The sequence below is a fragment of the Brachyhypopomus gauderio genome, chromosome 5 (genome assembly GCF_052324685.1).
Source record: "Brachyhypopomus gauderio isolate BG-103 chromosome 5, BGAUD_0.2, whole genome shotgun sequence".
In the NCBI taxonomy this organism is placed as follows: Eukaryota; Metazoa; Chordata; class Actinopteri; order Gymnotiformes; family Hypopomidae; genus Brachyhypopomus; species Brachyhypopomus gauderio.
In genome coordinates, this window is record NC_135215.1 from 35,088,115 (window position 1) to 35,101,241 (window position 13,127).

The 13,127-nt window shown below is 41.3% G+C and overlaps 2 protein-coding genes across 2 annotated transcripts; both read left to right on the forward strand.

Annotated features, from left to right (window-relative positions):
* Positions 1–6,896: 6,896 nt before the first annotated feature.
* LOC143515296 (transient receptor potential cation channel subfamily M member 1-like) lies at positions 6,897–9,345 on the forward strand. The gene is made up of 6 exons (XM_077007484.1): positions 6,897–7,030; positions 7,220–7,433; positions 7,637–7,761; positions 7,866–8,037; positions 8,649–8,823; positions 8,951–9,345. Exons 1-6 carry the CDS (start codon positions 7,028–7,030, stop codon positions 9,153–9,155), a joined length of 894 nt encoding a protein of 297 aa, XP_076863599.1. The 5' UTR covers positions 6,897–7,027; the 3' UTR covers positions 9,156–9,345.
* A 1,275-nt stretch (positions 9,346–10,620) lies between these two features.
* Positions 10,621–13,035, forward strand: LOC143515295 (transient receptor potential cation channel subfamily M member 1-like). Its single transcript, XM_077007483.1, has 8 exons — positions 10,621–10,792; positions 10,906–11,006; positions 11,119–11,301; positions 11,514–11,648; positions 11,787–11,837; positions 12,313–12,453; positions 12,547–12,576; positions 12,657–13,035. The coding sequence occupies exons 1-8, from the start codon at positions 10,735–10,737 to the stop codon at positions 12,948–12,950; spliced, it is 993 nt and encodes a 330-aa protein (XP_076863598.1). The 5' UTR covers positions 10,621–10,734; the 3' UTR covers positions 12,951–13,035.
* Positions 13,036–13,127: the final 92 nt, after the last annotated feature.

The window sequence follows — 13,127 nt, forward strand, 5'->3', positions numbered from 1 at the left end:
TATATATATATATATATATATATATATATTATACATACATACATACATACATACATATATATACACATATATACACATATATATACATATACACATATATATACATACACACACAGTCAATGATTGAGATCCGTTACTCCTCACTACATAACGCCATTATTTTTAACAACGTTATTCGCAACATGGATACTACACATAAAAATGCATGTCTGGATAACAAAAACTAACGGAACACATAATGAACAATTCAGTTTTCCTCATGACAATGCTTGAGCAAGATTCATAGGTCCATACACAAGTGCACACACAGGCCCAAAACATTTAACTTTTTGTAGCTAAATTATGTCAAGTTTATATCTAATCCTAATCCAAGTTAGCATGTTTTACAGAAAGCATTTTACATGGTTCAACCACAATGAGTTAAAGGAACAGTTACATTTCACAGTTAAAATGTAAAATGGAAGCACCTGGATTCTTCAAAAAGTTACTTGTAAGGACATTCGCTTTATACAAATACAAACAAAATTATAGTGTTTGTACTTTGAATACATGAGTCTGGGTATTTTACTCCAGTGCAGTTCAAATTGGTTCTTATAACCTCTGTAGATTTTACTGTGCAAGTAGTTTTAAAAGGACAAAATAAGCCAGATATTTTTTTTGTAGAAATAACACAGAGCGAGTATGTGCCGGGCTGCTTGAAAGTTTGTGAACCACTCAAACTTGGTCACTGTTTAAATAACCATTCTTATGAAATTAACATCTAAATCTCAAAATTGTAAAGCAGACTTTCCAAATAAGGGACACAATAAATATTTTCATTATTTATTCAACAAAAGTAATCTCTCTCTCCAAAGAGAAAATCGGTCAGGTACAAAAAGTATGTGAACTCTTAGTTTGCAAGTTGTGGCACCTTTTGCAGCTATTACTTCAACATCCTCTATAACCACAAACGAGTATATCAACTACGTTTTGAGAATTTTGCCCACTCCTTCTTGGAGAACTCTGCAAGTTGAGAGGTTGTAGGGACATCTGGCATGTCTCACCCGTTTCAGATATTTCCATAGCATTGCTATTGGATTTGGGTTGTTGTCTTATTGCATAATCCATTTTTGTCCCAGCTTCAGCTCCCTAACTGATGGAAGGAGATTCAGGTCAAGAATTTGTTGATAAGCCTGGGAATTGATATTCCCTAGACAATAGTCATCCAGGTCCAGACCTTCACAGTTCCACCACCACGCCTCACTTTTGTCAGGAGGTTCTTCTCTTTATATGCAGTGTTGTGTTTGGAAAAAAACATGGCACCTATGATTGTGGCCAAATAATTCAATTTTGAACTCATCTGTCCAGAGAATGGACTTCCAGATAGCTTCTGGTTTGTCCTAGTGTTCTCTGGCAAAGTTTAAATGGGCAATGTTTTCTATTGTGAACAGAGGTTTCCTTCTGGCAACACCCCCATGAATGCCATATCCGTGGATATTTTTCTTATAGATGCACGTATAGATGCACGTACATTTATCCCAGATGCTACTAGAGAGGTCTGCAAGTCTCTGGAGGTGATGTGTGGGGTTTGGCCTTTACCTGAATTATTATTTTTCTGGTGTTTCTTGGTGTAAGTTTTGGTGGTCGTCCACTTCTGGGCAGAGTTGTGGTGATGCTGAGTTCCCTCCATTAGTAAATAATTTGTCTTACAGTGGATGGATGGAGCTGTAATCTTTTGGAGATGGTCTTGTAGCTTCCCCCAGACTGTTATGCTATCACCACCTTCTTTCTGATGTCCTCAGATGATTCCTTTCCTCTCAGCATTGTTGATCTGTGTACTTTATGCCTTTCCACCATAGTGGTTTGACTGGTTTCCTCTCCGTTTTAATCAGTGTGGCTCAGGTCTTTTCCCAAGGATGTCTCATTTGATTGGTCTGCTTTATTGTTTCATTTGATTGGTCTGGTTGATTGCTTGGCCACTCACATGTGTTTCACCTGAGCATTTTACCTAATTGACTTTACTGATGGAGTTGTGGCTAATTTACTTTTGCAAAGGTGTAAATGGAATTAATGAGCTTAAACCTGACATTTCATATACAAAAACTGATGATAAAATAAGAGAAACATGGTAAAACAACAGAAAAATCTAAACTCTCAAGCAGTTCACAAACTTTCAAGCAGCACTGTATATGCACACACACACACACACACACACACACACACACACACACACACACACACACACACACACACACACACACACACACACACACACACACAAACAAATCAATACTCTTGTATTCCAAGCTTCCTTGAAAAAAGTCTTATGACTCCATAGAAGCTCTGGGCTAATTAGTGCCACGCTGTGCTCATGTGATAATGGCTGGACTTAACTGGATTTAAACTCACACAATGAGCCCTTTCAGAGGGAGTTTAAGAAAATCACATTTTTAGACATTTTTAGAGTTTAAGCAAATTAAAGGAAATGCACCCTTTGCTGACACTCAGTAGATTCTATAAGGTTCATCAGCATAGAGAGATAGAGAGAAGAGCATAGAGAGATAGAGAGAAGAGCATAGAGAGATAGAGAGAAGAGCATAGAGAGATACTGCAGGTATTTACACAGTGACTCAAGCCCAACGTTACTCCTGAATCATGAGCAAACTCAGTCTGGTCACTGTTTAGTGTGATTCGTAAGGCCAAACGTTTCTCATGGAAGATGATGTTAAGATGAAATTATGACCGATACTTGTCATTTGTAGGTTTAGAGGGAGATTTTCAGCTAAATGTGAAAATACAAGTATGAATAAAAATTAATGATTTCACTAACTTCCTTCTCCAACATCTTGTTGGTATTGTTATTCTTGTGCAAGTAATTCTAACTCTGTTCAGTAGAACTATGTGTTCATCGTTCAGTTCTACTGAAGACCACAGCAGGACAACATAACTGAGCACGTTGATACTGGGCAGGTATGTCGTGGGTCTTGGTCATTTACCTGAAGCCACCAGATCTGATCCTCCTTTGGTGCACTGTCTGAGAAAAGGCCGTGGGTAGTGTGGCTGTGACTTCTTAGAGGATTTGGGGTTTAATTGCTATGGATAACGGGAATATGTAAGCTGAATTAAGTATTACACCAGTAGACGCTCTGCTCGAGCCAGCAGACGTCATTATCTCCAGCTATCATTACCAGCCTTTAGACCACAGCAGTAGCAGACAGTGGTCTGAATGCTGCTGGTATCTGCTCAGCGCCTGTGGTTTTCACACCGTAGACTCTCAGCTCCACTTTTGAATCATAAAAGTGAAACCACAAAGGACGCATGCATCACACTGTGAGAAGTGCAAAATGTACAATCATAGACAATTACAATACAATACAAAATGTCACCAAAAACTTTGCAAACAGCGGCATAAGCCAGTGACCAGGATGGACAGGATACGTGTCAACTGCTCAGTGTTTGTTAGTAATGTGAAACACAAACTGAATAAATTAACATTTTATTATTATATTACGGTGTTGCTTTAAGGTATTGATTCATCTACGCTGAGACAACCTCCTGTACTTAGCTTTCCATGGGCAGAGGAACTGATGAGCTGCAACGTAAAGTAAACGTTGGCAAAGAGCTCCCACATACTTAAGAGGGAAACATTATTCTCTTTTACAAGGAACATTTGCTTAGAGATAGACAGCTGTGGCATTTGTGCCACCACGCCTTGATGGGATGGTCTTACACCAATACAACATGGCTGGTGTGAAGTAGAGATGAACTGAAAATAATATTACCTGACCTCACCCCCACCAAGGTCCCCCTCACACTCTTTGTTTTTAGCAAGGCCTTTACAAAGCAACTGGGGGGGGGGGGGGGGGGGGGGGGGGGGGCAATTCTCTCAATTATGCAAATGGCGGGTGAAGTCGAAGGTGAAAGGGAGACACATTCAGATTGTAAATTCAGGGAATTTCTCTCACACAGGTCATTCATTCTCTTTATGTTTAACCTCCCAACTCTTCTTCAGTACAACACAAGCTCCGCCATTTCAATGACCCAAACACAGACTCTCACTCTGAGGCGCCTGGTAAGATGAAAACCAGAAGAAGAAAAAATGGTTTCTGAGGAATAGGAAGATTAATGTAGCACGAGGGTTGAAGGGTTGAAGCTATTAAGGCAGATTTGCTGTGCTCCTTGTTCTAGTGAGGGATGAAAATACCCCGTGGGCAAGCAGAGAGGGGTCATGGGACTCCCAAAAGGATTACCTTGAACTGGAGTCATGAGACTCACTCTGAACAAAAACCCTGCTCACATGCTCATCATATGAACAGCCCCTCATAAAGTGGGGAGGTTTCATGTCCTGTGGGACTCACTGGGTGTCGGCACGTTGGGAGAGAGCACGTCCCGGACTAGAGAAGTTACGGCAGGACCCAGAGAGCTGCCAGCCGTGATATCACGGGCTGTCTCTCTACCTCCACAGGTAGGACCTGCTTGTTCATGCTGAAGGGCTGAGACGAGATGGGAACGTGTACTGTAGCAACTGGTTTATAGTGGGGGCGCTCAGTACGGGGGTTTTGGTTTTCATGCATCAAAAAGTGAGCCAGCTGAACGTAAAAACTGATTGTGTAGTTTTTCTATGACAGTGTAAGCTGCTTAAAACAATGCTACATTGGCATTCAGAGCTACTGTTTGAAATGAAAGTATATTGTGGTTTTAATTTAGTTCATCCTGATGAAATATGAAATTCACAAACAGTTGATTCCTCTTAGTGATGACCTGGTGCCAGCCACTTTAAATCATGAACTCACTATTGTGCAAGAATAAATTAAAATGGACAAATCTAAATTTTAATCCTAAAAGAGCTCTCTTTTAAAATTAGCATTGCATAATATTGAATGTATTAGATGAATAAATGTAAGAAACTGGCATTCCTGATAAATTACTTCATCATAAGCTGGACCTATGAAAAGAAATTGTATGGTAGAAAATATGCAAAATATAAGGGGGATGCTAAACTAAATATTACTATGGACAGATTTCTCCATATAGAGAAAAGAGGGAGAGTGAGGACTCTGAATAAAGGAATAGCAGGGGGGTAAGTGATGGGCAGGCAGGTTCCGGACCACCTCTCTCTCTCTCTCTCTCTCTCTCGCTCTCTCTCTCTCTCTCTCTCTAGTGCCTTGTTCATTTTCTCTGAGCTTCCTGGTTAGATTTGCTTCAAAAGCATTTGCCTTAATTAGGTCCGAAATGCCAACAAAAGCCCAGACAGATATCACTTTGAATTAAGGTTATTTTTGTCCAGTATTGGAACATGATCAAACAGCTTTCATGGAAGAATCTGATTTAACAATTTACAGAATCCACTTTTTTTTTTTGAGTTTCAATAATACTTTCTCCAAAAAAAAGATGGCGGTAGTGACCGTAGATCTGATTTCCAATTTGTTGGACCAAAAATTTCAGGCAAAAATGAAATATGACCTGGAATAGAATATGATAAATATATATGACACTTATGTCCCTTTTTTGCTCACTAATTGACTATATTTCTCTCATCATCAACGTGAGCCACAGTCAGTTGACTTTATGGCTCTGTATAATTTATAATGAGTGTGGACCTGTGTCTGTACTGGATACTCCTGGATGTGCAGGCATTTGAGAGGAAGAAGAGACAAAAAGAAATAAAAAATGAGCAGGTGTTGAATACCTTATTTCTTCATTTTCAGTGTGCATTTTTACTCGGCCAGACATACCGTGTGAGATGTATATGTGCGGTTACTTTGCTGCTTATACTTTGGTGAGGATTAGCAGTACTAAGAGGATTTAATGCAGCTAGCTGAGCAAAACTTGAGACTAAAATCACTTCTTAGAGTAATTGTTGTAACACAGAGATGTTCTTGACCGAAATTAAAGTGACAGAGAACATTCTGTATTAAAAGTGCACTACATTTTTCTGGTGCAGTCCTGCCTCTGTGATTTGGTAAACAGTGAAATGCCGGTATTTAAAATTACAGTGTAAGTCTTAGTATACATTTTCTATTTTGCATCACAGGGCCAGAGAGTTTGGATTGAAAAGACCTTTCAGAAAAGAGACTGCATTCACATTTTTCCATCCAAGGATCCAACTCGGTAAGGACCTTTATCTCAGTGTCTCACTTTTCACTCAACTTTTTTTGCACAATACTGAACGGTTAAGATAAAAAGTAGCAGTCCACATATCATGGAACAGATTAAGGATGAGGGACAGTAGAAACACAGTTCACAAGCTCCTGCCTGTAAAAGATCATTAGTAACAATTCATCCTGCATGTTCTTTTGCTGGTCCTGTAAGAGCTTTTCAGTCGGTCTTACATAACGCAGGAGAGGCTGCTGAATTCATCATTCCCACTGCATTGTAGCAGCGTATGAGGCAATAGTGTGGGTGTAGAACGCTCCACCGCCCATAGACATGAAGGTGGAGATCCAGCAGGGTCAGTATAACCTCCGTGCGTGGAAGCACGTGCTAAAGACGGACCACAAAGACAAGACCCAACTCTCTTTTCTTTACATCTCAGTATTCCCATAACTCATCATTGTAACAATGATAACAAATAATTTTAAGCAACCTTTGTACAGCTTACAAAAATGTTAAAGCCTTTTCTGATTATCATGTAAATAGAAACTATTTTGAAATTAGTAATTTGTCTAGTATTATTGTCAGCATATTTTTTATGGAGAATCCCAATTTTTAAATCTGTTTACAGGTTATGGTGGCTGTTTTTTTTTTCTATGGATTATCAAACAAGCTATCAGATGAAACTCTGCTCATTCTCAAAAGGGTTGACTCATTAAGCCTCACAGATCATAAGACCTCTCGGTTCTCCCTCAGATGTGCTTGTGGCAATCTGGTGACCCAACATGCAGCTATCCCACCTGGAGCTGCCACCAGCAAACCTGGAGTGGACAACCAGCTGGGACAAGGGGACACTGTGCAGGAGAGGTGGTCAGTGGCCAAGCACACCCAGACCTCCCCAACAGACGCCTACGGCATCATCGAGTTCCAGGGAGGAGGGTTCGTCAACAAGGCCATGGTACAGATGTTATACCATTAGGGTTAGGGTTAAAGTGCTGAAACTGTGCATCATAACATTATGGTTAAAACTGTCCCAGAGTCTAGAATGTATATTACGCTTGATTATTAATGGAAAATCTTTACTGATACTGCCAGTCAATGATTATAATTAAACGCCTGATGCGTCTTGTCACTCACTTTCTTTCAGTATATCAGAGTGTCTTATGACACCAAGCCAGACAACTTGCTGCACCTCATGGTGAAAGACTGGCATCTAGAGCTCCCCACGCTGCTCATATCTGTGCACGGAGGCCTGCAGAACTTTGACCTTCAGCCCAAACTCAAGCAGGTCTTTGGTAAAGGCCTGATTAAGGCTGCGGTGACTACTGGAGCCTGGATCTTTACTGCAGGAATTAGCACAGGTACACCTAGAATTGGCACTAATGCTCTTCACTGTATATCTAATATAACGTCCATTGTGGTTTTGGTAAAAACACAGCATGTCAAATTCACTAGAAAAGTATGGTGAGATGTCTGTCTTACGGATCTTTAAGGACTGGCTTCGTTGCAGTAACTGCCATGTTTAGGATGGTGAACACATCTTCTGCTGTGTGCCCTCATACAGGGGTCATCCGCCATGTCGGAGATGCACTGAAAGACCATTCCTCTAAATCCAGAGGCAAGGTGTGTGCCATAGGGATCGCTCCATGGGGAATTCTGGAGAGCAAAGAGGATCTCATTGGAAAAGACGTGAGACGTCTCAGCACAACATGCTTCCACAGCCCTACATCTATGGAGCTCCAGAGGCTAGCACTTTCGTGGTGGTTACCAAATCCATGTTTGAACTTCCCCAGGTGACCAAACCTTACCAGGCGATGTCCAACCCTCTGAGCAAGCTGGCTGTCCTCAACAGCAGCCACTCACACTTCGTCCTGTGTGATAACGGCACGTGCGGGAAGTATGGCGCCGAGGTGCGTCTGCGGAGACAGTTGGAGAAACACATCTCGCTGCAGAAGATCAACACCCGTGAGTCTGTCTGAATCAGCCACGCCCTCGCGGAGATCTTCAGCCAACGCACCACTCATCTCCACAACATACGTGTTTGATTACGGCTCCATTTTGACAGCGTGAGCATGGTGCTGGTGACGCTGAAGTGGCTTGTAGTTTGATTGATCGCAGTCAGTTGAGCGGGAGCTTTTGGGCAAGAGGGCAGGGGCAGTGTCTGTGTCTGTGACCTGTGGGTTTCCCTTTGTCATCCTATGCCTGGAGTTTGTGACAAGGCAGGGACAGCAAAGGGATACTCAGCTGTCACCACTCACATCCCCCCTGACCAGGGCCTCTGCTACTACAAAATGAGGTTTTACCATGATAGAATAAACAGATTCATAAATGCTCTCTATTTTCACCATCATCATGCAATAATGTTGTATACTGTTGTGTATAATGTTGTGGACGTCCTCTGTGATATGTGCATTTTTGAGCTGTGGTCCATGCAACTTCACTAGTGCTTGACTTTATGCTATTATTGTTCTGTGCTGCATTTTATGATTATATAGATCTGAAAGCAACAGTCAACCGTAGAGTCCAAACTGAGCTTGGTATGTTTTGAGTAGATGTGTATTGTCCCTGTGCCTCAGGGTTAGGTCAGGGGGTGCCACTGCTGTGTCTGATCGTGGAAGGAGGTCCCAACATGATCACCGTAGTCCTGGAGAGCCTCCGAGAGGATCCCCCCATCCCGGTGGTGGTGTGTGACGGCAGCGGGCGTGCCTCAGACATCCTCTCTTTCGCCCACAAGCACTCCGAGAAGGGAGAGTAAGCACTCCGTCCAGTCAAATATTAAGACGGCATTCGTACAAGGCCAGTAGCTCCCGGGCGGTTTAACGGTCACTTCCCTAATACAAAATAAAAGTCCTCTGATGCAGACATTTAACGCTTCTAGAATAGTCAGTGAGGATGCCCGAGACCAGCTGATGGTCACCATACAGAAGACCTTCAGCTACAACAAGAGCCAGTCTCAGCAAATCTACCATATGATAATGGAGTGCATGAAGAAGAGAGAGCTGGTGAGTACACGTCTGAACCATCAGAGAGCAGGATGCAATTATTTCAGGTGCAAAATGCTCAAAAGTGTCTTGAACTTATAAATAAATAACACCTATGCAACCAATATGAAAAGAAAATTGTGTGTAAGAAAATTGTAAAATTGTAATCGTTGTATATGGCTAGGAATAAATTTTAATCCATTTCATTTTACCATGTTAAACCCTTGTGAGATCATTCCATTTGGTTGTATTACATATTACATTCTATAAATAAACACTGTCCTGAGATTCATTGTTGTGCATCATTATCCATGTGGTGTTTCATGTCTTTCTATAGTTCATTAAAGTCATCTCGATTCAGTTGTTAGTAATTAAACTCATCTCCTCTTCCCTAAGACCTTTTCCCTGTTATGTGTCATTCATTTTGAGATCTTTTATGTATGATGAGCTCATTGAGAGACTCACATGCTCACTTCACCATATGGTATAAACTCCCATACATTCATTATTCAGAGTGAGGGACTAATCCATGTGCAGTAAGAATCTTTGCGGTTAGCAGCTCACTAAATTCCAAGGGGCTTTTTTTTCTGCTGTGGCAACCATTTGTGCTACGGCAGCATGTTTGGTAAATGGTAAGTGATGTGTTAAGTAGTGTTTAATACGCCTCGGGACAGGAGATAATCTGTGGTCCCACGCATCTGGACTGGGATCAGTGCACGGCCACCTGCTCCCACCAGAAGGATGGTGTTGGTTTGTCCTGCCCACACATACAGATGGAAGAGGGGTTTCATCTCCCTGTAATCCCCACAGAGTGTCTCCTCCTCTTACTCTAATACCTGAGTCTCTTTTTGTCATAGTAAATTTCACTGTGGTATCTGTGTCATATTAAAACTCATAGCTTTTAATGTAATGCCTATAATGCCTCTTACAATAAGTTAAATTGGAAGTGCATAATACCAACATTTTAAAAAAGATGAAAAAAAATCAGATGGGAAACGTCCTTTTTGATTTTTGATGATTTTTCTAAAGCCTTAAGTTCACAATCTCATTACATTTCATTAAACATTAAAAAAAAAGCTACTTGCAAAAAACAAGACAGACTAAGGACAAACTAAAGATTAACTAAAGACAAACTAAAGATTAACTAAAGTTAAGGCAAAAATAAAGGCAAGTATTTTCCATCTCCACAGAACCTTGACTTGAATGAAAGACAGGAACACAGTACCTTTTTTGGCAGTGTAATTGTGAATTTATACATAACCGTTATAGTTCACTTTGAGCAGCTGCACCAAATTACTTATAAAATATGCACATTAGCACTCTAAAATCTTTGGCCTAGTGCCACATATGCATACCAACTTAATTATACATAACAGAGTTACACATGTGACTGCATCTCTGAAGCAACTGCCATTTCTACAAGTCCTCTGAAACATAGAAAGCTCTTGTTTAAGGAATAATTCATTCAGCTAAATTAAAGAGGAAGTATAAATGCTCAAAGGGAGTGTTTTTGTTCAGTGTCACAAAAATGTTTCGTTGCTGTCACAGAGAGAATCACATTCTTTCATTCTTTCATTCCCATGTTCCTTTGTTCCATCATTGACTTCTTCTTTAATTGGGAACAGGAACGGTGTAAGAATAAAGACTAACAAAACTCCTACCACAGATTACAGTCTTTCGAATGGGTGCAGAGGGGCAGCAGGATATTGAGATGGCCATTCTCACAGCTTTGCTGAAAGGTACATTCCCAGCTTCACACAGAAGAGCTGTTGAACACAGCTATGACCCACACCGGGTGCATACCCCACACATCCCCACACATCATCTCTGCACCATTTCTGTACACACACAGGAACAAACGCCTCTGCCCCGGACCAGCTGAGTTTGGCTCTCGCCTGGAACAGGGTGGACATCGCACGCAACCAAATCTTTGTGTACGGACACAACCTGCCAGTGAGTGACCTCTGACCCTCGTCTTCGGCACGCAAACAAACGCCCCAACGCGCCCCTCCCATATTCAGCGTTCCTGGAGGCAGTGCACAAGCAGGTGTGTTTGATTTCACAGCCTGCAAGTGCTGTAGCCAGCGCTACGTCCATCAAGGAACGTCCTGTGAAGGAGAAGCCGAAGAGCTCTGGAGGGGGAGCGCAGGGCAAGAGCAAAGTCAGAGGAAAGAAGGGCAAAGCCAGCAAGGCCAAGCCAGAAGTGCCAGAGGAGACAGACCCCAGGAAGCTAGCGTTACTCAACTGGGTACGCCTGACAGGCAGTGCTAAGACCTTGTTTCATTAGTTTTGACAAACTAAGACAGTTTTCTAAATCTCAGTAATTACTTTGATTAACTGATAAGAGCGGTGAATAAAAACAATACAACAACCATCAAAAAGACACTACTGCTACCTTAGCAGTGATGGTCACTGACGTGTAATACTGCATAATAGTTTTCTTTTTGGCGCCCCCTACAGGTGAACTCACTGGAGCAGGCCATGATGGACGCTCTGGTGCTGGACAGAGTGGACTTTGTAAAGCTGCTGATAGAAAATGGGGTCAACATTCACCACTTCCTGACCATCCCGCGACTAGAGGAGTTATATAACACAGTGAGGATTCATATCACTGGGGACTTACTGAAGAGACAGCACAGTGAAAGGAATTAATATCTCAATCCTATGAAGGAATATTCACTATTCCTAATGTTACATGGATTAAAATTTTTCTCCTGTTATTTGCATTTCCAGAAACTTGGACCGGCCCACACGCTAAACATTTTAGTCCGAGATGTTAAAAAAGTAAGCTACTCAAATTAGATCTGTTGAAAGAAATACCTAAAAAAAAAAAAAAAAAAAAAAAAAAACTACTACAGAGTCCTCAAAACAAATCAAAATTGGTTTCTTTTATACAGATTTAATGATTGGGATAAAAAAATACTAATACATTTCTGCTCAAAATCTGAGATAAATACTTTTTCATTTATAGATGCACTTGTCATTTTTGCGTAACAGTATGTTTTATCATCTTGAGAAAGCTTAAGTATAACTAGACAAATTAAATAATTCAAACAAAGGTTAACGCTGGTTGCATATTGCTTGTATGTCATAATAACAGTGATATAGACAATACTACTAGACAATAAAAGTTTTTGATGAGTTGTATTTGAGATACTTTGCGCGTCATTTTAATCATATTATATTTTGGTTTGTGCTATAGGATCTCTGACTACAGCATATGTAGTTTATATCACAGCTGTCTTTTATGATGTCCTAGGGGAACCTCCCTCCAGACTATCAAATCACACTGATTGACATAGGTCTGGTGATGGAGTACCTCATGGGTGGAGCCTACCGCTGTAACTACACAAGGAAAGGTTTCCGTTCTCTCTACAACAACCTTTACGGACTTAAAAGGGTAAGACCAACAAGTCTCAGCGAGCATAGGTGGGATATCTGGACTATTACAGTGACATGAAACTAACGTGTCTAACCATCTTCATATCTACAGCCTAAAGCCTTGAAACTTCTTGGCATGGAGGTATGATTGAAGACCCTACCTCTTTATTCTATCTTTCTATTTTACTACTTGTCCTAAAAAGTTGGTACCGACTCCTCTAGGACGATGAACCAAGAACAAAAGGCAAGAAGAGGAAGAAGAAGAAGGAGGAAGAGGTGGAGGTGGATGTGGACGACCCTGAAGTCAGCCGTTTCCAGTACCCATTCCATGAGCTGATGATCTGGGCAGTGCTGATGAGGAGACAGAAGATGGCGCTGTTCCTGTGGCAGAGAGGGGAGGAGGCCATGGCTAAGGCCCTGGTGGCCTGCAAGCTGTATAAGGCCATGGCCCACGAGTCCTCATCCAGTGAGATGGTGGATGACATTTCTCAGGATATGGATAGCAACTCTAAGTGAGTGTGTGTGGTAAACAGCCTGAAGTGGACTGACACACCGTGTCACTGATTCTACTCTTCCTCAGCCAACACAAAAAAGCAAACAAAACAAAACAAAAACAAAACAAATCAAAAACACAGTAGACGTTCTTGGTGTCAGCTGTAAATTATTTTTGGATCAAATGTGATCCATACAGAG

What these genes read in the sequence shown, in the direction of transcription:
- LOC143515296 (XM_077007484.1), top strand. An exon ending in TACTGCAGGAATTAGCACAG is followed by an intron (nt 7,434 to 7,636) that starts GTACACCTAGAA and finishes GCCCTCATACAG; the next exon opens with GGGTCATCCGCCATGTCGGA. An exon ending in GCTGCAGAAGATCAACACCC is followed by an intron (nt 8,038 to 8,648) that starts GTGAGTCTGTCT and finishes CCTGTGCCTCAG; the next exon opens with GGTTAGGTCAGGGGGTGCCA.
- LOC143515295 (XM_077007483.1), top strand. Translation starts at nt 10,735, where the DNA reads ATGGGTGCAGAGGGGCAGCAGGATATTGAGATGGCCATTCTCACAGCT. An exon ending in TAGTCCGAGATGTTAAAAAA is followed by an intron (nt 11,838 to 12,312) that starts GTAAGCTACTCA and finishes ATGATGTCCTAG; the next exon opens with GGGAACCTCCCTCCAGACTA. An exon ending in ACCTTTACGGACTTAAAAGG is followed by an intron (nt 12,454 to 12,546) that starts GTAAGACCAACA and finishes TCATATCTACAG; the next exon opens with CCTAAAGCCTTGAAACTTCT.